We start from the raw sequence: 25,395 nt of genomic DNA, 5'->3' as shown, positions 1-25,395 counted from the left end.
CAAATGTTCCACAGGCAACATGCTAAGCATGTATACAGATATACAAATTATCTTTCCTTGTGAACCTGCCTTTATGCTTTCTATCTTGTTAAATGTTGTACCTTTAAAAATACTTTCAGTCTAGAAGCCTAAGATTGCAACATTCTCCCTTTCACCCTCCACATCTCATTAGTCACCAAGTCCTGCCCCAGCTGCCTGTCTCTGGATTCATTCAAGCCTTCACCACCTTTTGCTGAAATTACTAACGATACTAACAGTATGCTAGCTAGCTGGCTGGATTCATGCCCCTCCATGAGAGTTCCTAAACAGTCCTTGTGATTTTGTAGCCCTCTGCTTTTGAACATGTTCCTCTCTAATACTGCAATCACTCCCTTCATTTTCCATATATATTTTCATATCTAAGATCAAGGTCAAAAGCCATCTTCTCCAGAAGCCCTTATCTGATTCACTTCTTCAGCCTACTTCTGTGATTCCACAATTATGCAATTCTACTTGGTATTTCATTTATCTTGCCTATTCTCATGTTCATTTGTTCAAGTAAAATCTAATGTTCATCTGCCCAGACTCCAAATTAATTTCCCTCTCAGGCTCATAGATTGGGAGATCAAATCTATGCTCCACACTGTCACTGGCATTATTACCATAAATACTGATCCAATCATCCTAGATCTTTGTTAACATCATTGCACTGTTCCCCACTATTGATAAAATTTAAATTTCTTAAAGTAATGGCTGAGGCTTTTCAGGATGTGACCCAGCCCATGTTTCTAACTTCACAACCACTCCCTAAATACCCTAAATGCCAATCATTTGCCCTCCTAAAGGCTCTCCACTTTTTCCTTTACCCTTATCTTTCCTCCCATCTCCATCTCCTACAATCTGCCTCTGTGAGTCCCCAAACTCCTTTTTCCTCCATGTCTCCGAAAAGTAATAATTGCTTCTATTCTGTGTGCCCACAATATTTGGTTTATACCAGTCACTGATCATTGTGTACGTGTGTGTGCGTGTATGAGTGTATCTCCTTTTAGATCGTGAGATGCTGAGAAAAGACTTGGGCTTACTTTCATATACTCACAGAATACAATATCTAGTATATGGTATTACTTAATAAATGTTGCTATGTTGAATCAAGCATTAAAAATGAAAAATTAAAGACATAACAGATGAAACAAGATTGGCTATAAGTTGATAATTGGAGCTATATGAAGGATGTATGGAGCCTGTGACATGACATTACTTCGGCATGTTCGACAGAAGTCAAAAAAATAGGTTATACCGAGTTTTCCAAAATGAGCAAACACGTTGTGATTCAAGTAGGGATGTGTCCACCGTGAGTTCAATTCTTGACTCTATTCTGTCCACAACCTTGGGCAGGTGTGTGAACCTCCATGTTCTACAGTGTTACACAGGGACATGACTGTTTCAGTTGCCTGAGCTTTATTCCTTCCCTCTGATCATGCAAAATCCTTGCCACTCAGGCCTCTTGCAGCAGCTCTCCCCACTACATTAGCTGATACCCTTAGGGGAAGTGTTTTTCTCTCCCCAAACAGTGCTGACAACTTCCTCTTGTCATTCAAATCACAGAGTAAGTTTAATTTCCTCAAGAGACCCCATTCATAGCCATTCTATCCATATCTACCCTCACTCTTGGCACAGCGTCCTTTTACCGTTTTTTTTTTTTTTTTTTTCATAGCACTTAGCACTGTCTGAAATGTCTAGGGACTTCCTGGGTGGTCCCACAGCTAAGACTCCGTGCTACCAATGCAGCGGATCTAGGTTTGACCCCTGGTCAGGGAACTAGATCCCATGTGCCGCAACTAAGACCCAACATAGCCAAGTAAATGAATATTTAAAATAAAAAAGAGCACCCACCCTTTTAAAAAGAAAAGACATGATTATTGTCTACTTGTTCATTTACTTGCTAACGGTCTGTCTCCCTCACTAGAGCACAAGCATGTGTGAGTGAGGACTTTGACATGTTCTAAACTCTTAGGGTCCAGAAAAGTATGACTCACTCTGTGCTCCATAAATACTTGCTAACACACGAACGACTGAGTACGTATATACAGGTGCACTTGGTGATTTGATTACTTGTTCTGTAAGTAATTCTATGTAACTGAAGAGTTTAATCATGAGATTCACTTAACATTAATTATAACTGAGTAATATACTAATCCATGATAACCCATTGCTGTCTAGGAAGAGTCAATTATAACCTGAAGGAAAACTATGGAAATGGTATAAAAATGTCTCAAGAGCAATTGAAAAACCTCTTAAAATCAAACATATAAAATGTGAAAGAAAGGCAGATAATAATAATACCTAACTATTAAGTTTGGTGGCACTAGCAGTAAAGAATCTGCCTGCCAATGCAGGAGACATGAGATGAGGGTTCTAGCCCTGGGTCGGGAAGATCCTCTGGAGGAGAAAATGGCAACCCACTCCAGTATTCTTGCCGGGAAAATTTCCATGGACAGAGGAGGAGCCTGACAGCCTACAGTCCATGGGGTTGCAAAAAGTCACACATGACTGAGCACACACATTAAATTCTACTATGTGTAATCTTCAAAATAATCCTATGAGGTAAGTACTCCTGTATCCTTTTTGTACAGATGTAGAAACTGAGGCACAGGCACAGGGATGCTCAGTCATGCACTCAAGGCAGAGAGCTTGAAGGCAAGGCTCTAGACTCTGTATTCCTAACCTATGTGAGACTATGAGATTAAAACATGTCAATCTATGCATGCATGCATCCTAAGTCTCTTCAGTTGTCATCCATGCCTTCATTCAAAGGGTACTTTTGTTGCTTTCTGGGTAGAATGGAATGGAAAACATAATCAGTTGGATTTCTACATCCACCAGTTTTGATCAATTCTGACCAGAGAAAAATCTTGGTCCATGTTTCCAGGCTACACTTTTGATTGTTACAGTTGTCTCAAACACGTTTGCCTTTTGCCACACAGTGAACTAGATGAAAATGGGCTCAGCACAAACTTTCTCCATTACCAGAAAAAGCCAGGCCAGTGATGTCCTCGGGTGGGGGGCGGCAGGGAGAGTGAAATGAGAAGCAGGGCAGAGGAGCACCACCCACCCCACATGGAGGGAGGGAGGAGCGGCCCTGAGAGCCCTGGTAACACAAACATACCACACCTGCAGGGTCTTCACACCCTGACCGAGCAAAGATCCCTCTTCGTGGGATTCATTTCCGCCCCCTGGGAATTAAATATAAACTCATCCAATTTAGCAATTTTCTAAGGTCTCTCCAAATTTGCAGGACCAATCAGTCCATAGTGTCCCAATCTTCACTTGGTCTTGGGTTCCAAGAACAAGTGTGGGGAAAGCTGACACAAGAGGCTTTCTCTTCAATCAGTAATGTCTCTGGGAGGAAGACGGTAAATTAAGAACAGGGTTGGGTGAGACCTCCCAATGCAACGGCCCTGGGTTAGATCCCTAGTCAGGCAACTAGATCCTGCATGCTGCCACTAAGATCTGGTGCAGCCAAATAATAAATAAAGAAATATTTAAAAAGAAATTGGGTTGGGCAACAATGGGAGTAGCCAGTGGACCAGATAAGATTTAGAACCTTTTAAAACCCAGCATTTTCCTGGAAAGTGTCCTGCTTTTAATTTCCAAAAATTAGCAGGACACTACAAATTTTTTGTGCGTTTTTCTGCAGACACTATTTGCCCATGGATCCCATTACAGAATGAGTTCACAGACTGGATTTTGTTGGAAAGTCAGGCCATCAGCAGAGCGTCTAGACTGGGGAGGAGAAGATGACAACTAACCAATACTCTGAATGCGGTAATATGCTGACAAAGCTGGGCGGTCAGAAATGTAACCTCTCCTTATAAGCACTGCCCAGATCTGGTCAAAATACCCATATATTTTCTTACACTATCCAATCAGAAAGGAACATTTATATCCTGTTTAAATTAGGCATCTTATCTTCAAAATCAACTCCAACATTTTATGGTTAGAGGTGCTGAAAATGCAAAATTATTCTTAAGTTTGGTACCACTCAGTGGTTTGCATTCATTTTGAGGTACACGAAGTTCAGCTTTACCTCCGGGGAAGTTTGCCTATCTGACAGAATGACAGTTTGGCTTTAGGCTTCAAGTTGATGAAGCAATAAATAGCATTACTGTGCCCTCACGATACTTAAGCTTTTCATCTACCCTTTTTTTCAGAACTTTCCTGAAACTCAAACTTGGAAGCTACCTATATTTTCTTCGTGTTAAAAACGTCAATAATTTTTTTTTCTTATATTCATAGTTTTGAGAGAGAGTGAATAGGAGCAAAAAACTAATTAAGTCATGGAATTCAGGTAGAAATAACTCTTTCCCATAATGGCTCCTCCACAAATACATAAAAATTTCTTCACCTTCCTAAATTCAGATAATATAAAATATGAAATATCTCTCTAAGTGTAAAACATTACTTTCCTGTACTTTCCTAGTTGATATATTCAGAAATCCTGAGTAATTAATTTCCTCTTTATTTAAAAGGGTTCAATGGTCAAGGCACATACAGTTATGTTAAACAAATGAGGAGGTTCTCCTAGACCACTGCTCCTTGTTCAACTGAAGTCAGATCACATGCTGGATGGGAATTCGTGAGTCCAAATATGAAGACATGCTTGCAACTCTGGTAGTCTAAGCAACATTTTGCAATTCTTTTCAGTTTCTGTCCAGGTAGCAAGGAAATGGAGCCCTCAAGAGAGTATCTCTACAGAAGCAGCCTTCTCATTCTCTGTGGTTTAGTTGCTAAATCATGTCCGACTCTTGTGACCCATGGACTGTAGCCTGCCAGGATCCTCAGTCCATGGGATTCTCCAAGCAAGAATACTGGAGTGGTTTGCCATTTCCTTCTCATTCTCTGTGGAGGGCCCCTAATAATTTTTTTTTTTTTATTTTGGCCACACTGCACGGCATGTGACATCTTAGTTTCCTGACCAGGAATCAAACCCTTGCTGCCTGAGTGGACGCACAGTCTTAACCACTGGACCACGACGGAAGTCACTGAATTAATGTTTATTGAGGTCACAAGTATAGTTCTTGCCATGTTGCATTTTGATAAGCCTGTGTAGAAAGCTCAAAGGGTAGTTTATCTGTAAATCTACATAGGCTATAATAGCTCAAGATGGCACAGAATGAGATAATTACTGTATTTAAAAAATATTTATTTTTAATATTTATCTGGCTGCATCAGGTCTTAGTTGCAGCATGCAGTATTATTTTAGTTGTGGCATGTGGGATCTAGTTCCTTTACCAGGGACTGAACCCGATTTCCCTGCATTAGGAGTACAGAGTCTTAACCACTGGACCAGCAGGGAAGTCCCTAGATAATTACTTTAAACACACACACATGCACAAACACACTTCTCAACATAACTACATTAGGGAAACTTGAAAAGTAGAGAAAAACCCCCTATAGGTCCACTCTATGATACACCATTAAGAGTTGTTTTTTTTCCCTTAACACTTGGCATTACTTATTTTTATCTATCTATTCATTTATTTATTTTTATTGAAGTAGAATTGATTTATAATATTGAGTGTGTTTCAGGTGTACAACAAATTGATTCAATCATATAAAGACTTTTTTCAGACTATTTTCCATTATAGGTTATTAAAAGATACTGAATATAATTACTTTAGAGAAGGCAATGGCACCCCACTCCAGCACTCTTGCCTGGAAAATCCCATGGACAGAGGAGCCTGGTGGGCTGCAGTCCATGGGGTCGCTAAGAGTCGGACATGACTGAGCGACTTCACCTTCACTTTTCACTTTCATGCATTGGAGAAGGAAATGGCAACCCAGTCCAGTGTTCTTGCCTGGAGAATCTCAGGGACGGGGGAGCCTGGTGGGCTGCTGTCTATGGGGTCACACAGAGTCGGACACGACTGAAGCAACTTAGCAGCAGCAGCAGCACTGTTATCTAGTTTATGTATAGTAGTTTATATATGTTAATTCCACACTCCTATTTTGTCCCTTCTACCCTTTTTTCCCCCTTTGGTAACTACATGTTTGTTTTCTATGTCTGAGTTTGTTTCTGTTTTGTATATAGGTTCATTTGTATTTTTTAGATTTTGCATATAAGTGATATCAGATAATATTTGTCTTTCTCTGTCTGACTTACTTTACTTAATATGATATTCTCTAGGCCATCCATGTTGCTACAAATGGCAATATTTCATTCTTTTTATGGATGTTTTAATGCTATTTCCCAATCTTTTCCCTATGCATCTGAATTTTAAAACAAACCACTGCTATATACGTATACTTTAGTCAGTATCTGGATTTTTCCACTCAACATTATGCCAGTAATCTCTTGAGGCCCATTTTGATTCTAAGAGTTATCAATTTAATGATTCTTTGCTTAATATATTAAGCAAATAATATAGAAACTAATAACATTATATAAGGGGCTTCCCAGATGGCTCAGTGGTAAAAGAAACCTCCTGCAATGCAGGAGATGTGGGTTTGATCTCTGGGTCAGGAAGATCCCCTGGAGGAGGAAATGGCAACCCACTCCAGTATTCTCGCTGGCAAAATCTCATGAACAGAGGAACCTGGCAAGCTACCATCCCAAAGAGTCAGACACACTGAGCAGCTGAGCACCCAGGCACACACATGCACCCACAGAGAATTATACATATGAAAGCATTATTTTGCACACTCTAAAAATGTTCTTGTTTACAAAATTCGATGTTTATTTTTTAAAGCAATATTCTCTCTTGATTATGAGTCTGAGATATGTTGACATTTAAAAAAATTTGGAAAACAGAATATTCAAAGGTTACAACTAGTCATAGATCCTACCATTCAGCTATAACCATTTTAAAGTTTAGTTTTTTATGTAAAGTCTTTTCAAACAATTTACATGTCTTTATAATTTAAAGAACTACTTTAAAATTGTAGCAATCCCATTTACTTTGGAAAGGGAAGTGGGTTTTCTTTGCCATGGTGATTTCTTTCCAGAATGCACTGGCCCTATTTAATAATACAGTGCTCTTCAAATGGTCTTTTGGGGTTTGAACAGTGGACCAGGTGGGCAGCTGCTGGGGTGGGGAGAAAAAACAGTATGTGGCTGGACAAGCTGAAAATGTTCTAAAGAACAGAGGTCAGAGCTTGGTACCTTGCAAGCCAAAGGATGCACTCTTATACGGGCCACTTATCCTCGTGCTTCTCATATGGCCCTAGAATGCATTTCAAGAGCTATCTGTAAAACAGAGAATCAGATGAAGGAGTGGACCTTTCCACTCTAGATGGATGGGCTACAATCCATCTTCAGGTCAAGCGTTCAGAGAACGTACTCATGACGGAGTTTTTAGAAGTGTCTTTGCGGTACACCAATAGCAGGCATGTCATGGTAGTAGTGCCACACACTACTCATGAAAAACCACCATGCTGGAAACCTCATTGACAGAAAGACAATTTTGGAAATGGATCCTTCATTTTTTTTTTTTTAATTTAAAAACATGTTCAACAAGGTGATACATTCTCATGTTTCAAAAATCCAAAAGGTTCAGAAGGGTAAGTGGTGTCGTCTCCCCACCGTGCCTGGCCCCTAGTCATCTAATTTCCCTCCTAGAGACAACCAATGTTACCAGCTTTTTATGACTCTCTCCGGAGATACAGAGCTAAGGAAGGGAATGGGGAACGTGGGAACGGGTCCTCCTAGAGTTGATTAACACACCACTACGTGGGAGATTATCTCTGGATAAGGAGGTGCCTGGACAGACGAAGCAGTGCTGTCTCAATCCTTTTATTAACCACCCTAAATCCGCAGGCAGCTAATAGGTTTAGACTTTGAAGGGAAGGCTTCCTCTTATAAGCAGATAACGCCTGGCACTAATGAGAAAGGCGAATAATTGAGTTGCTCTATGTCGGTTTCCATTTAAAGAGCCAGGTCATGATTCATGGCATGTTTATTCCCTCTAAGGATGGCTGGGGCTAAGAACACCATAATCTTCCATATGAGCAATTTTCTAAAGGTAAAACATTATCATATGTTTGTATTATTTTGATAAGACTCAGCAGCATTTACCAAACCTCTTACTGTTTAAAGAAATACTGAAAACAGTTTGAAAATCGTAAGTATTATTTTTATAAGTTTCAGAGCCTAAATATATCTCAACCATAATGCAACACTAATGATGTAATATAAATTAATGGAAAAATACCAGGAGACATTTGCTTTACTGCCAAGTTTTAAAGAATACCTAAGCAAGGAATATTTATCTCAATGATATGAACACTTTTTCCTTCTCTGAAAATTTAATTTTCTAGAAAATGGAACTGTAATTGACTTGTGTGTGCTTAGTTGCTCAGTCATGTCCGACTCTTTTCGACCCCATGGACTGTAGCCTGCCAGGCTCCTCTGTCCATGGGGATTCTCCAGGCTAGAATATTGGAGTGGGTTGCCATGCCCTCCTCCAGGGGATCTTGCCAACCCAGGGACTGAACCCAAGTCTCCTGCATTGCAGACGAATTCGTTACAGTCTGAGTCACCAGGGAAGCCCAAGCATCCTGGAGTGGTAGCCTATCCCTTTTCCAGGGGATCTTCCTGACCCAGGAATCAAGCAGGGGTAGAGTGGGGGGTCTCCTGCATTGCAGGCAGATTCTTTACCAGCTGAGTTACCTGGGAATTATATTTGTTTCAGGTATACAACATAAGTGATTCAGTATTTTTATACATTATGAAGTGATCACTATGATAAGTCTGTTACCATTTGTCACTGTAGAAAGTTATTACAATATTATTGACTATATTTCCTCTGCTGTACATTACTTTGCTGTAACATTACTGGTAGTTTGTACCTCTTAATCCCCTTCATCTAATTCACCCACTCCTCCACCAATGTCTTCAAAGACATTTTAAAGAGTGTTAACCACTATATTGTGGGAAAAACTTTTAAAGCTTACCTTCATATCAGCTGTTACCAAAAAAAAAAAAAAAAACAAAACAAAACCCACTGCAGATACCATCACACCCTGATGTAAGGCTGCTCTACAGAGGCTGTTTCTAGTTTGGGGATCAGTATTTGCTTTCCAGAAAGATCTCCCATGGTATTCTTCATGTAATCATCTGTCCCAGTATGTTTTTTTTTTTTTTTTTTAACAATTTAAGTTTCAAAGTAAGGAGATCAAACCAGTCAATCCTAAAAAAAATCAACCCTGAATACTCATTGGAAGGACTGATGCTCAAGCTGAAGCTCCAATACTTTGTCCACCTAATCACTGGAAAAGACCCTACTGCTGGGAAAGACTAAAGGCAAAAGGGGAAGAGGGCAGCAGAGGATGATATGGTTGGATAGCATCACTGACTCAAGACATGAACCTGGGCAAACTCTGGGAGATAGTAAGGGACAGGGAAGCCTGGCATGCTGTAGTCCATGGGGTTGCAAACAGTAGGACACCACTTAGTGACTGAACAACAACAGGCTTCAAAGATTTGACTGACATGCAAATTCTTTGAAAAATCTTATAGAACATCTATTATGTATATATAGCAAAGGGGCTTCCCAGGTGGCTCAGTGGTAAAGAATCCACCTGCCAAAGCAGGAGATGCAAGAGATGGGTTTGATCCCTGGGTTGGAAGATCCTCTGGCGTAGGAAATGGCAACCCACTCCAAGATTCTTGTAGTGGAAAAGAAGCTTGCCTGGAAAATTTCATGGACAGAGGAGCCTGGCGGGCTTTAATCCATGGGGTGGCAAAAGAGTCAGACACGACTGAGCACACACACATACATATAGCAAAGCACTTAAACCCATACGAGAGAAATAAACAGAACACCTATGAAGTACGGGGGTCAGACTATATGATCACTCAAGCCTCTTCCAGTTTTAGCAGCCTGTGAAACTGAAGTGTGTTGGCAGAAAAAAATGGTAGGACTATAGTGAGCTTCTGTGGCATCAGTAAAAATCAGATTCCTTTCTAAGCTATGCCTTCTAAAAACTGAGCTTCTACCCTTTCTAAGCTATGTCTACTGTGAGTCGTAGACATGTCTGTGCCCCACATTGACTTTCACCAGCATCTGTTCTGGGCATAAAACTTCAACTGAGTCTCTTTAAGAGCAGAATAAATGATGCTGATGCTTGTTTTTTGGACCAGAATATAAAAAACTAAGAAAGAAACCAAAACACAGCCGTCTAGAATGATTTAGACTTCTTTGGAAGAAAACAAACAAAAAGGACTTAATTTCAGAAATGTTCACTAGATGGTGTTGTGCTAACCTATATTTTTTTAAAAATTAAATTGTGATGTAATACATGTCACATAAAATTTACCATCTTACTCATTTTTAATTTGCACAACTGCATACCTACCTGGTAAACTGTCGACTCTCTTCATGAACTTCCATTTCTGTGCTTTTAAATTCATTTAGTTCTTTCCTTATTGCTGCCTAAGTAGGAAACAATAGATAAACAGAATTTCTGGTTAGAGCACACATTTCCTCAGCATATATAGAATCAATGAAGCAGACATTCTTTTATGAAGTATCTTGAAGAAAGGAATTTTGAGTTCCTACCTCTAAAGATGGGATAAATGTAGTATCGATACTACAGCCAAACAAAAACCAGGACAGATCTCTGCAAGTGTCACTGACAAGGCAGAGAGGAAGGGGGCCTTTGCCAAACCCACCCTGGGGCCTGATCTATGAGTCACACACCCACCGCATCCTCGATGACCACAAGGATAGTACAGGTCATGAGTTTTTCTGAGAAACAGTATCATTTTCCTATGAAAGTTCTGCATTTCATACCACCCACAGCAACATGGCTTTGACAAGCTGCCACAGAGCTACAGAGAAGGCAATTGCTATTTATTCTTTGGTATTGAAAGTTTAGACAATTAGAATTAAACATTTCAGCACAGCACTTAAAGCCACTCAAAGAAAATATCTAGGAGAATGCTGTTTCCATTATTATTTACGGAATACATCATCCAAGCCATGTACATGCTGGGGTTGGAAGAGATGCTTACAGGTTGAAAAGCTGAGATATTCATTCAAATGTTAACACCGGTTATCACTAACAATACTGGCTAGATCACAGATGGTTTTTTTGGTTTCAATTTTACGCTTATCTTTATTTTCTAATTTTTCTATGAAGAAGTTTTTTTTTTTTCAGCTGCTTGAGATCTTTGTTGCTGGGAGTGGGCAGATTGCTCTAGCTGCGGCAAGCAGGGGCTACTCTCTGGTTGTGGTATACAGGCTTATTGTGGTGGCTTCTCTTGTTATGGAGAATGGGCCCAGTAGTTGCAGCTCACGGGCTTAGTTGCTCTGAACCATGTGGAGTCTTCCTGCAACAGGGATCGAACCGGAGTCCCCTGCATTGGTAGGCAGATTCTTTACCACTGAACCACCAGGGAAGTCCTTATGAATAAGTTTTATAATGAAAAAATACTCATAAAAGCATCCTCAGAACCTCTGAGAAACGGACTTCTCAGCTGAAACACAGAATGAAGTTACAAACCACGGTGATAAGAAAATCTACTTTGTGATTGGGGGGCTTCCCCACTAACTCATCAGGTAAAGAATCCACCTACAATACAGGAGACCCAGGACATGCAGGTTTGATCCCCGGGTCAGAAGGATCCCCTGGAGGAGGAAATGGCAACCCACTCCAGTACTCTTGCCTGAAAAATCCCACAGAACCTGGCTGGCTACAATCCAAAGGGTAGAAAACAGCTGGACACGACTGAATGACGGAGCCCAGAATACACACTTTGTGGTTGGAAAATGATGTATTTTAGAAAAGGAAAAAAACAGAAGAAATCCCTGAGGCTTCTCTCTGGCTTTCTCTCGTCGCTAGCTATCACTCTGCAATATATAAGCTTTTCCCCAATGCTGTTTTCAATCTTACGTTTAAATGCTATAGTCACAGATTGTTTTTCTCTCCAAATCTATTCCTCAGTCCCTGTAGTTTCTATGAGGAACCTGAGGCTGGGAACTGTGCCCACGGTTCTTGCCACTGGCTTTTGAAAGAGGATGAATCCAGTAGAGAAATATTTCAGGGCCCAAGTCCCCTGTGATAAGAGTACATATCTTGTTTCACAAATGAGATCAACAGAAAGGACACTCTTCTTTACTCACTGTAAAAGCTGAGACCCAGAACCAGGAGCTAAAATAGTGAAGAATGGGGCTTCCCTGATGGTCCAGTGGCTAAGAATCCACCTCACAATGCTGGGGACACCGGTTTGATACCTAGTCTGGGAAGATCCCAAACATTGAGGGGCAACTAAGCCTGCATGCCACAACTGCTGAAGCCCACGCTTAGAGCCTGTGCTCTAAAACAAGAGATGTCACCGCAACAAGAAGCTTGTGCACTGCAAGGAAAAACAGGCCCCATTCACTGCAGCTAAAAAAGGCTGAGTTCATTTCAGCTCATTTCAATCGCTCAGTCGTGTCCGACTCTGCGACGCCATGAATCGCAGCACACCAGGCCTCCCTGTCCATCACCAACTCCCGGAGTTCACTCAGACTCACGTCCATCGAGTCAGTGAAGACATCCAGCCATCTCATCCTCTGTCGTCCCCTTCTCCTCCTGCCCCCATCCCTCCCAGCATCAGAGTCTTTTCCAATGAGTCAACTCTTCGCATGAGGTGATCAAAGTACTGGAGTTTCAGCTTTAGCATCACTCCTTCCAAAGAAATCCCAGGGTTGATCTCCTTCAGAATGGACTGGTTGGATCTCCTTGAAGTCCAAGGGACTCTCAAGAGTCTTCTCCAACACCACAGTTCAAAAGCATCAGTTCTTTGGCGCTCAGCCTTCTTCATAGTCCAACTCTCACATCCATACATGACTACTGGAAAAACCATAGCCTTAACTAGACAGACCTTAGTCGGTAAAGTAATGTCTCTGCTTTTGAATATGCTATCTAGGTTGGTCATAACTTTACTTCCAAGGAGTAAGCGTCTTTTAATTTCATGGCTGCAGTCACCATCTGCAGTGATTTTGGAGCCCCCCAAAAATAAAGTCTGACACTGTTTCCACTGTTTCCCCATCTATTTCCCATGAAGTGATGGGACCAGATGCCATGATCTTCGTTTTCTGAATGTTGAGCTTTAAGCCAACTTTTTCACTCTCCTTTCTCACTTTCATCAAGAGGCTTTTTAGTTCCTCTTCACTTTCTGCCATAAGGGTGGTGTCATCTGCATATCTGAGGTTATTGATATTTTCTCCCGGCAATCTTGGTTCCAGCTTGTGTTTCTTCCAGTCCAGCATTTCTCATGATGTACTCTGCATAGAAGTTAAATAAGCAGGGTGACAATATACAGCCTTGACATACTCCTTTTCCTATTTGGAACCAGTCTGTTGTTCCATGTCCAGTTCTAACTGTTGAGTGCAACACCAAAAACCCAACGTAGCCAAAAAAGAAACAGATATTTAAAAGAGCAAAGACTCTCTATACTCATCACCAATTAACATCTATCAAAAAGCTTCCCTTCATCTACTCAAGTGTCCACTGATAGATGAATGGATAAAGAAGATTTAGTATATGTACATACATATAGTATGTATGTATACTATACTACATATAGTATACACACACACGTATATACACACACATACACAATGGAGTATTACTCAGCCATAAAAATAATGAAATCTTGCCATTTGCAACAACATGGATAGACCTAGAGGGTACTATGTTAAGTGAACTAAGTCAGACAGAGAAAAATAAATACCGTATGATGATTTCATTTATATGTGGAATCTAAAAAAACAAATGAACAAACATAACAAACCAGAAACAGATGCATAGATACAAAGAACAAACTGGTGGCTGCCAGGGGTAAGAGGGGTAGGAAGAAGGATGAGTAAAATAGGTGAGAGAGATTAAGAGGTACAAACTTTCAGTTATAAAATAAATGAGTCATAGGGATATAATGTATAGCACAGGGATACAGTCATTAATATTGTGACGACTCTGTACAGAGACAGATAGGCCCTCTTACTTCAAGTCCCACACTCTTTCTAATAAAATGAACTCCAGGGCCTATGTCATCCACATAATTGTCTCAGATCTCTACGCTGTGTGTGCTGGTTATAATTAGAAATGCCGAGTCAATTACAGGCAATGAATATGATAGGAAATTACAAGGGCTGGTTGTTTGAAAATATACATCAGGAAGAGGTGACTCTAGGCAGTTAAAGGAATGCAACACTCATTTAAAAAATCTACGGAAGAAAGACCACGGCTTTATTCCACAAGTTACTCCCTCTTATCATTGAAAGTTTCCTGAGAGAGTTTTGAAAGGAAAAAAAAGTAATTAAATGTCCTTTATGTTAGGGAAATGCATGGACAATAATCTTAACTCCTTTCTATACAAATGAGACCAGAATTGAAGTCTAATAACTATTCACATAGATATAAATGGGACTGATATTTTTGAGTTGTTTTTTTGTGTGTGTTTGTCTGTTTTTGGCCTTACCCTGCAGCATGTGGGATCTTAATTCCCTGACCAGGGATCGAACTCATGCCCCCTGCATTGAAAGCATGGAGTCTCAACCACAGGACCACCAGGGAAGTCCTGGGACTGATATTTTTTTTTTTTGAAAGATAATGGGACAGGAAGAGGTAGGCAGAGTTAGTGGGATTGGAGCCTGAATGGTGCTGAGTTCTATCAACCATGGGAAGTCATTCAGCCAAAACTACGTATTTCTAAGATTGAAACAAATCAAGCCCACAGAAGACAGTACTGGCACCAAGTAGTAATTTTTGGTACCATGAGGATTACGAAAGGACAAAGAAAAACAAAAAAGACTAGAACTAGGTTTAAAACTGATGACTGGTTACTTGTGATGACTGGTAACAGAACATCTATTTATCACTCCCAGTCCACTCAAGGGTCAGCCTGGCCAGAGGCAACAGGTGATTTGCTGAATACACAGACCTTGCTGCTTTCTCAAATAACATAATCTGTGAAGCCAGGATGAACTAGAACTCCCATCATTTTCATGTCTTTTGTTTATTTCTTTGATAAAAATCTGATATTTAACATGGAGAGGATTTCTTGACTACTCGTCAAGATCAATGCCATGGGTAGGTAAGTATACTCAGCTGTCTGGGTAAGCACGAACAAGCCAAGGAGTATCTCCGTATGGCATTAAAATCTCAGTCTTTCCTAGGACCTGTTTAGACACTGTATCCCTGGAAGGGTGGTATGTTCTATTCATTCTTATGTTCCCAGCATTTAAGATAATACTTAATATATTAGGAGGTTTTTAATAAATGACTACTAGGTAACTTGTTGGACAAACCCATGTATCATCTGAAAAATTCTGGATTCTCTTTCATTGGATACATTTAGACTAGACTGTAAACTGAGGCTTCAATGAGTAATGAAAATGTCACCAGTGGGGAACAAAGCTTAAAGTATTAAGCCTGACCATGAATGTAATACTGGTAAGAGTTACCATTTATTGATGAGCTGAAACTTCACAAATAACCCACCTAATTCTTAAGATAGATCTAATTGGATCTACTTTACTAGTGAGGAAACCCAAGTTAAATGCCTTGGCCAAGGTCAAACATCTACCAAGTGGCCAAGCAGGAATCAAATCTATATGCACCCAGCTCTAAAGCCTGCCTTCCCCACCCATGGAGCTTCCATGGCCAACCCCAGGGAAATGGCAACTGCTGTGTGAGCCTTGGTCTTCAAGCCAAGCTGATGGCCTTCTCTGGCTCTACTTGTCACCTTAGGGTTCATCTACTTCAGCACAGATACTGATATAGGCCATATGTAGATTACATAGGCCACATATATCTTACTATATGTGTATTTGTTTCTAGTGCTCTACCCAAGCACCAACTCAATGGACATGAGTTTTGAGCAAACTCCAGGAGATGATGAAGGGCAGGGAGGCCTGGCATGCTGCAGTCCATGGGGGGGGGGGTCACAAAAAGTCATACACAACTAAGCAACCAAACAACCTACCCGAGCACAGATATTCTAAAATAAAAAATATTACCTTAAAGGTGACTTAAGCTCCATTGAGTTTACAATTAATAAGGCATTTCCCCCTCCACTTCTCTTTCCCATTGTGGGCAGTTTAACATGACTACCAGATTTAAGGGTTTCTCTGGTGGCTCAGATCGGAGAAGACAATGGCACCCCACTCCAGTACTCTTGCCTGGAAAATCCTATGGACGGAGGAGGCTGGTAGGCTGCAGTCCATGGGGTCGCTAAGAGTCGGACACGACTGAAGTGACTAAGCAGCAGCAGCGGCAGCAGCTGGTGGCTCAGATAGTAAAGAACCTGCCAGCAATGCAGGAGACCAAGGTTCAATCCCTGGCCTGGGAAGATCCACCTGGAGAAGGGAATGGCTGGCTACCCACTCCAGTAGGCATGCCTGTAGAATTCCATGGACAGAGGAGCCTGCTGTGCCATACAGTCCCTGGGGTTGCAAAGAGTGACTAACACACACCAGACTTACGACATTTCCCAGAGCACCTGGCACAGTGTTTTCATAGACTGGGCATTGATTGGTTATTGACTAATTGACACTGATCCCTTTTCTTTACATTTGAAGTTCAAAGAAATTTTAAATGCAAAGTGGTATCTTAGTGGGGCTAAGAAAATAGCACTAACAAAAGAGAGAGAAAGGATGGCTTCTTTAGCCTGGCAGGAAGTTCAGTGTTTATTCTGAGAGCAGAAGTAGAAATATTTACTTTCAATAGTTTTTTTTTTTTTAATGGGATATATAGTTCAAATGCAAAACTTCTTAATATGAAAGGTAGATACAAGTTTTTATTATCAATTAACTAAAACTATATTATTATAAATCTTATTATATATTATGAAATGTTTTAAGGTAAAAAGCAACAGAAATCCAGAAATGATTTTTATAATAATGATAATTAGCATACATTTTCATTCTAAAATAAAATATATCCTAAGACTGTTGATACTTTTAGTATCTCTGGGCAATAAGTAACACTTCACTATACAAATCTTTTAACATCAAGAGAAAATAAATGATCTTTTCCGTGTTAGGTTAAAAACAATATTTTTAGGAACTCTTAAAAATATCATGCATTGATGTGTACTGTAATTGTTATTTTCTCATCTTGTATTTTTGAATATTCTGATTTCTGCCAATGAACATGAGTCACTTGTGTGTATACAAAGTATTATACATTAAAAGCATTTTTATTTTCTTTTAAAAAAATTTTGTTGAAGTACAGTTGATTTACAATGTGTTAGTTTCAGGTGTACAGCAAAAGAAGTATTTTAAATTGCTTTTTTTTCTATCTTTAAAAAGTATACAACATTTTTTTCTATCTAAAAAGAAATTGTTCTTATTTTTCTTTAAGGAAGGAAAAAAACCTACAATACAAATCCAGTTCTAAAAACGCAGTCATCGAGACCTTCGGAAATCTCAGGGTTAAGGGGAGAGAAAATGCCAAAGGGAGAAAATGAGTCTCGTGTATGGGTAGAGAGGCCCCTGGCTTAGCTCTGCCGCTCAGGGTTCAATCGGCAAGGGAGATGTGAATGTCATAACGCTTTCAAGTTACTCATGAACAGGCATTAAGCCTGCAGAAGAAAACCTGACCAAATACATCTCCCCTGCAGCCTACAAGTTCAGCACAAGAATCTATTTTTGTTTCAATAACAAAATTTAAAAGCGAAACCCTCTCTGTTATTATAGCTCGAGGTGGATAAACTTTACCTTCCAATAACAGACAAGAGTTAGGAAGGAGTATTTCGAGCATATGGGAAAATGCAGTTTACACACGAGGGTGGTTAATCATTTAGATTCTCGTTGCTTGTACACTTTGCACTGGCATGTGACTTCTACTCACTTACCTGGCTACCCTCTACCTGCCTTTCTGAAGTTCAGCATTTGAGTAACATAACAACTGGGAATGGTGGAAATGGCAAACTGCATTTTCCAAAGATGGCAGCAATAATAATTCCAGCTCACACGCTCTTCTGCAGTCTGACCTTGCCACCATTCCCCCCACTGAAAGGTAGAGCTAATTACCTTCCCTTTGAATCTGAGCTGACCTTATGACTTGCTTAGAACTAAGAGAATGTTGGGAAAGCGAGGCTCGGTGCCTTCTAAAGCTGGGTCAGAAAAGTCCACGCAGCTTTCACCTGGTTCTCTCTGGGCATGTGCTCTGGGACAAGCCAGCCACCATATAAGAAATCTGACAACAACTCTGAGGCCACCACACTGAAAAAGCCACATGTCGGTGGTTTGGTGGACAGCCCCAGCTGAGCCCAGGGCTAAGCCTAGCCTCTGAGACATTGTCAGATGGTAAGCAATCTGCCTGCAATGCAGGAGACCTGGGTTTGATCTCTGGGTCAGGAAGATTCCCTGGAGAAGGGAAAGGCTACCACTCCAGTATTCTTTCCTGGAGAACTCCAAGGACAGAGAAGCTTCGGCAGGGGGCGGGGGGGGGGGGGGGGGGGGGGGCTACAGTTCATGGGGTCCCAAAGAATCAGACACAACTGAGTTACTAACATTCTTTTCACTTTGCACCAAGACACCCGACATGTAAACAAGCCACTTCAGACCCTCCACAGAAGCCCATCTGTCAGCTGAGTAACAGTCAATGACCTGAGTCTCTCTTGCTTAAGGGCAAGAGACCACATTAAGTAGTTTATAGGCAATTCTTGGAAACCCATAAACTTGACTAGTTCCTTCAGGAAACGTGGTAGTGATTGATGGTGGGCTTGACCCAGGACCTGAGTATCACAGTCTCCTTCACGCCCTCATGGCTGCCCTCAATCCGCGTGATTCCACCTGCCTGGGAAAGCCTCCTCTTTCAGTGCACCTTCCTCCGCCTCGCTGACCATCCCGCCCTCAAGGGTTTTCTCCTCACCTTTTCTGCATAAGCAGTGACTTGCTGCTCCATTGATTATGCACCACTCTATCACTTACTGATTTTTTCTCCCAGAGGCAACCTTTCCCTTTCTTTCGGCTCCTTTCTCATGGCATAAAAGATGGCTCGAGTATTTCCCACAGATTAGAAAAAAAATCATTCTCTTGATATTCTTATTTGCCAAATCTACTCACTCAAGCTTGCAGCATCCCCAATCATTCTCCCTCAAGTGACTAGCTTATACTTCTTCACAGCAAGACTGTTGGGACTGTGTTTTATTGTCAGGGTTCCCACCACAGTCAGGCTTCCACCTGTCAGTCTGTTAAAATGCCTCCTCTCACTACGTAACCAATCACTTGTGAGCTGACACTCCCCTCCCCAGGCTGCTGGGCTAACTCTTCTCTCTCCCCACCTCACAGATATTTCACTTTGGTGTTTTTTAATGGCTCTTCATGTTGGCTTCAGTTCAGTTCAGTCGCTCATTCGTGTCCAACTCTTTGTGACCTCATGGACTGCAGCACACCAGGCCTCCCTGTCCATCACCAACTCCCAGAGCTTGCTCAAACTCATGTCCATGGAGTCGGTGATGCCATCCAACAGTCTCATCCTCTGTCATCCCCTTCTCCTCCTGCCATCAATCTTTCCCAGCATCAGAGTCTTTCCCAGTGAGTCAGTTCTTTGAATCAGGTGGCCAAAGTACTGGAGTTTCAGCTTCAGCATCAGTCCTTTCAGTGAGGGACTGATTGGCTTTCTTGGGCGCTATTTCTCAGCCTCTGGAATTCCCTTTTCATTCGGAACATTCTTCCTTTGTAACTTTACTCCTTCCTAGTTTTCACTTCTTCTGAGCTAAGAATTACTGACTCTATATCTCCAATATGAGCCTGACTCATACTAGGTGCTTTACAGAATGAATTCAATTAAATGGTGTCAGCATAGAGTATAACTAAACGCCTAGATCTAATATTAAGACTGGGTATGAAATGGGTTTATTTGATACCAAATTTTGTTCAGAGACAAAAATTAGAAACCATTATTTGGGAGATCAGGAAAACTTTAAAATGAAAAATGTAAAAACAAACAACTGATTGGCAAAATTCTTTAACTATGTAACCATAATACTCATAAAATTGTCTTTCTTCATGATGGAACCCTCTATATATTGCAGTTTTTCTGAACCGTAAGGCATGAAAGAGATTGAGGACCAATGTGGTCCTCACACAGGGCAAATGTGGTCCACGATCTTTTTTTTTTTTTAAGTTTTTAATTGAAGGATAATTGCTTTACAGAGTTTTGTGGCTTTCTGTCATATGTCAAGGAGAATCAGCCAGGGATACACCCATGTCCCCTTCCTCCTGGACCTCCCGCCCATCTCCCTCCCCATCCCAACCTTCAGCCTGTCACAGAGACCCTGTTTGAGTTCCTTGAGTCATACAGCAAATTCCCATTAGCTATCTATTTCACATTTGGTATTGCAAATTTCTATGTTACTCTCTCCATAAATCTCCCCTTCTCCCTCCTCTGCTCCCACCATGTACATAGGTCTGTTTCCTATGTCAATTTCTCCACTGCTGCCCTGAAAATAAATTCATCAGTACCATCTCTTCAGATTCCATATATATGTGTCAGAATACAATATTCATATTTCTCTTTCTGACTTACTTCACTCTGTATAATAGTCTCTAGTTTCATCCACCTCACTAGAACAGATTCAAATGAGTTCCTTTTTATGGCTGAGTAGTAATCCAATATCTATATGTACCACAGCTTCTTTATCCATTCATCTGTTGATGGACATCTAGGTTGCTTCCATGTTCTAGCTATTGTAAATAGTGCTGCAGTGAACACTGGAGTACATGTGTCTTTTTCAGTTTTGATTTCCTCAGGGTATATGCCTCGGAGTGGGATTGCTGGGTCATATGGTGGTTTTATTCCTAGCTTTTTAAGGAGTCTCCATTATGTCTTCCACAGTGGCTATATCAGTTTACATTCCCACCAGCAATGCAGGAGGGTTCCCTTTTCTCCACACCCTCTCCAGCATTTATTGTTTGTAGACTTTTTGATGATGGCCATTCTGACTGGTGTGACGTGGTATCTCATTGTGGTTTTGATTTGCATTCTCTAATAATGACTGATGTTGAGCATCTTCTCATGTGCCTGTTAGCCATCTGTATGTTTTTTTTGGAGAAATGTCTCCTCAGGTCCCTTTCCCACTTTTTGATTGGATTGTTTGCTTCTCTGGTATTGAGCTGTATGAGCTGCTTGTATATTTTGGAAATTAATTCTTTATCAGTTGTTTCCTTTGTTATTATTTTCTCCCATTCTGAGGGTTGTCTTTTCACCTTGTTTGTAGTTTCCTTTGCTGTGCAAAAGCTTTTAATCAGGTCCCACTTGTTTATTTTTGTTTTTATTTCCATTACTCTAGGAGGTGGGTCATAGAAGATCTTGCTTTGATTTATATCATCGAGTGTTCTGCTTTAATAAAGTCTTCTGTTTTAATAAAGTTTTATTGGACCACATACAGATCCACTCACTTACATATTGTCTATGGCTGCTTCCCTGCTACAAAGGCAGAGTTGAGCCATTGTAATAATGACTGGATGGCCTACAAAACCTAAAATATTGACTTTTTGGCCATTTATAGAAAATGTGTGCCAGCCTCAATACACATCAATACCTTTTCCAAGAATAACTTGTATATTTTCTAAGAGTAAGGGTAAATAATGGTTGTGGGAGAGCACTCTCCCACCCCAATTCAGATTTGTTTGCAGATGGGTTACATTGTAACTAAGAACAAGTTTTTTTTCTGAAACTCAGTTGAAAGAACTATGTCAATATTAAATATATCACTTAAGTGGCTTAAATAATCAAAGGCAGAGGGTAAGTAGGTACTGGCAATTTCAGAAAAGCAATAAAATCATAAATAAATAAAGTCATGGCTCATGCCACTGAAGTCTTGCCTTGTCTGCAGGTGTTAACCTGGCCCAGGGCTTGTCTGCCCGTCGATCATAGTCAGGTGAATCGGTGACTTCCACATACTCGTTAAACCGCAGGATCCTTCGAGCCTGCAGCTCTGCCACTGTGGGTCTCAGGCTGAGCTGCAGGAGGATAAAGAAAAAAGGATAGTTCAATAAACCATTTACAGCCTCATGGTGGCATGTTTTTCTATGGAGAACTTCTAAGTTATAAGGTCACTTTCAGATAAAAAAAAAAAAAAAAGACAGCAGCATCTTGGGAGTTTCTAATGAGAACTAGAAAGCAGTATGCCCTAATTTTGAGGCTATAAAAATCATCCTTGTTAGATAGGTCACAATCTTTGGTAACTGGCTGCATTGTGCTACCTTCCCCACCTTGCCTGGCATCTCTGACATGGGGAACAGGAAGCAGTACAGACACAATAGTAATCCAGATATGGAATGGCTGGCTTAAAGATTGAATTATTAAGACAGAAGCCCTACAAACTGTAGAAATGAAAATAAAAATCTCTGTTCCTTCTACATTATACCTGCATATTCACAGATGCACAAAGTTATAACAAAGAAATAGTCCAGTGAAGGGTGAGCCTACAACAGTCTTCTATGAGAGTCTAAGGACCCAGGCCAAGATTTGACATTTACCCTTGGCCAGGGAAACTGATGTGCAGGAATGAGGAAGGGGGGACTTACTGGAAAACTGCACTTTAGGGAGGTCACAACTGCTTAAAACCAGCTGCAACCTTTAAGATACTTCCAGTTAGGTGGATTCTGTCTGTGGTCTTTGTGAAATTCAAATTTACAGTTATATTTAATCTACCATACCCTATGTGCATTTGCTCTCCTCTTTTGGACCCTTCTCAAGCCCAAGAATAAGACAGAAATGGTTCTTAAGAGACTAAAGAAACTTAGCCCCTGGTTGACAGGTATCATCCACTCTTCAATATAAAGATTCATGATTTTGCAACCTTTCTCAGTTGGGAGGTGTCATAGTATTGTCAGTTAGGTAGACTCAGTCCTCTGTTTTACAGAAAAGGTCCATTTTCAGTCTCTCTCTCTCTCTCTCCATATATATATATATATATATATATACACAGCCAGACTATCTATGATCTAAGTGGACCTCTTTGGAATCATTCCTTATTTGCATGGGCTCAATTTTTGGAAAAATTAAGCATGCTCACCAAAAAATGGATGCTTTTGTAGTTAAAAATATTCCCTTTCTTCAGCTTCCTCCTGAGTAAAACCAGAGGCTGAACTGTCAGTGCTCTAACATTCAAGGCATTAAGGGATTCTTAGATAGTCTGGGTCTACACCCTGAACCCATTTGACCTGGGATATGGCAACTTGGCTCCTTCTATATTCATAAAGCCCTGGTATGTGATGGACAAAGGAAGGAACAATCTAAGTGGTTTAGTTATTGTCTCAGTTACTGTCCTATATAAATATATTGGAGAAGGAAATGGCAACCCACTCCAGTATTCTTGCCTGGAGAATCCCAGGGACAGAGGAGCCTGGTGGGCTGCCATCTATTTGGTCGCACAGAGTTGGACACAACTGAAGTGACTTAGCAGCAGCTTTTTACTGCCTTTCCAGGATGGATACGGTTGAGGAAGTAGAGAAACCCTTGCCTCTGGTGACTTCCCAAACGGAAAGTAACCAATGGCCACACAGGTTAGAAATTCTCCATCCAGTCTTGTCCTTCAGGGCTGTGCCAGTCCCAGGGTGGCTATTAGGTCTATGGAATGTTTTGCACCTGTAGGAGGGAACTCTGTGCAGTACAGGCAATTGGAGGTAGGGCAGCTCTGTTGTCTCCTGGAAACCCCCAAACGGATTGAGAAAAGATCATATGTATGACAGGAGTGGACTGAGCAAGAGAGAGGGGCTATTGCTCATCTGTGGTTGGTAACATGTGCACTAAGTTGCCTTAGCGTGTCTGACTCTTTGTGACCCTATGGACTGTAGCCCTCCAGGCTCCTCTGTCCCTGGAATTCTCCAGGCAAGAATATTGGAGTGGGCTGCCATACCCTCCTTCCAAAGGAGCTGGTAACTTAATGGCCATGAATTGCTAGAAGAGCCATCTCTAGAATGGCTTACAGCATCTTTCTCAGCTTGATTATTTGATGTTTAGGCTCTTTGAGGGAAAAAAGAGATGAATTAAGGATCTTTTGCCCTAAAAATCAAAACCAAAACCTCTCAAAATACAGTCTCCACCCTTCCAATGGGAATGGAGTGCTTCTTCTACCTGCCTGTGAATGCTTTTGCTGTGAACTCCACAGCCAGCCCAGATTAAATGTGGGTCAGGTCACATACTTTGCTGCAGATGTCATATTTTACTCTTCCTGCCTTATTCAGGTGTGAAAGGTTTATCTAAAGAACGTCTGAATAAGGTGTTTATAATAAATGAAAACTCTGATAGTGCTTAATTTTTCTGAAGACTATTCCTATTTTAATACTTAAAGAAAAAAGCTATGGCCTTAGTATCAGATTTTTATTTTCATAAATCAGTAGAAACAACTGACTGAGTTTTGGAGCGAAACCATTTGTCAACTTGGGTAGCACTGCAGCAGGCAAGCTGGATGATTAAGTTCACTTTATAAATTACTCACTCAGTTCAGAATCTTCAGTAATAACCAAATATTTATTCAGTATTTCAAAGACCATGTGGAAAGTGTGAGCATTTTTTAAAACTATAGACTGAAATGTTAATAATGGCTATTATGAATGGGAGATATTTGCATGATTTTCCAGTCTTTTCTGTTTCTTGTGGTGTTTAAATTTTTTCACACAGATTATGCTATTGTCATAATTGGCAAATGTAATTTAGAACTTTTGATTGTCAACTTTTCAAAATTAGCATATTATGCAATTATTAATATAAACATAATTTACATTATAAGCATTACATTTATTTTAATGTCTGTGATTAGTTAGCAGGTTAATAGGAATGTTTATGGTTAGTAGGTTAATAGGAATATTCCTAAATATCAGATTTACATGTAGAGCACTGATCTACATTTTAAAAATGAAGTATATCTCAAAATACACATGCTCATTAACAGTCATAGTTTCATTACCTTTCTGCTGAGTCTGCGTTTAAGTTCCATTTTTGCTTCTTGCTCTTCTTCTTCATTTTTTTCTGTTTATTAATTGGGTGGGGGAGGGGAGGAAAGGCATGAACATTTAGTTACTATAAAAGATTACATAATCAGAAAAGTAGATCAGGCCAGGTATTTGACTTCACATTGATCAAACACTCCACCAACATCTTTAAAAGGCTGTTTAAGATTCTGCAGAAAGATTGATCATTAATTTATAGATATATTATTTTTTTCCTTACAGCATTGGTTTATTTACTAACAGTAAAACTTCTGCCTCCTGATTTCTTGTTTTCTTCTGAAAAAAACCCAAGAATGCCCATACTCTGGTGAAAGTCTCTCACTGCTGATCATCTCATAGAACAATCTATCTGAATTCAGATAAAAACTTATTACTGGATCTAGCCTTCATGTGAAAATCTGAATCACATCAAAAGAATAAATTAAAACCATCTGATGCATGTCTGAGTTGCTGATTTCCA

The 25,395-nt window shown here is 40.4% G+C and overlaps 1 protein-coding gene across 2 annotated transcripts in view; it reads right to left on the bottom strand.

The window, feature by feature from the left end:
* Positions 1 to 25,395, bottom strand: part of PHACTR2 (phosphatase and actin regulator 2) — a 146,516-nt gene that overhangs the window by 7,129 nt on the left and 113,992 nt on the right. For both annotated transcript variants that reach the window (XM_040238609.1, XM_040238607.1), the window contains 3 exons: positions 24,893 to 24,954; positions 21,804 to 21,941; positions 10,336 to 10,412 (listed from right to left, as the gene is read on the bottom strand). In XM_040238609.1, coding sequence (XP_040094543.1) covers positions 10,336 to 10,412; positions 21,804 to 21,941; positions 24,893 to 24,954 — 277 coding nt within the window. The remainder of the gene's footprint in view (positions 1 to 10,335; positions 10,413 to 21,803; positions 21,942 to 24,892; positions 24,955 to 25,395) is intronic.

Source organism: Oryx dammah, unplaced genomic scaffold (genome assembly GCF_014754425.2).
Source record: "Oryx dammah isolate SB20612 unplaced genomic scaffold, SCBI_Odam_1.1 HiC_scaffold_4, whole genome shotgun sequence".
In the NCBI taxonomy this organism is placed as follows: domain Eukaryota; kingdom Metazoa; phylum Chordata; class Mammalia; order Artiodactyla; family Bovidae; genus Oryx; species Oryx dammah.
This window is presented reverse-complemented; position numbering and strand designations above follow the sequence as displayed.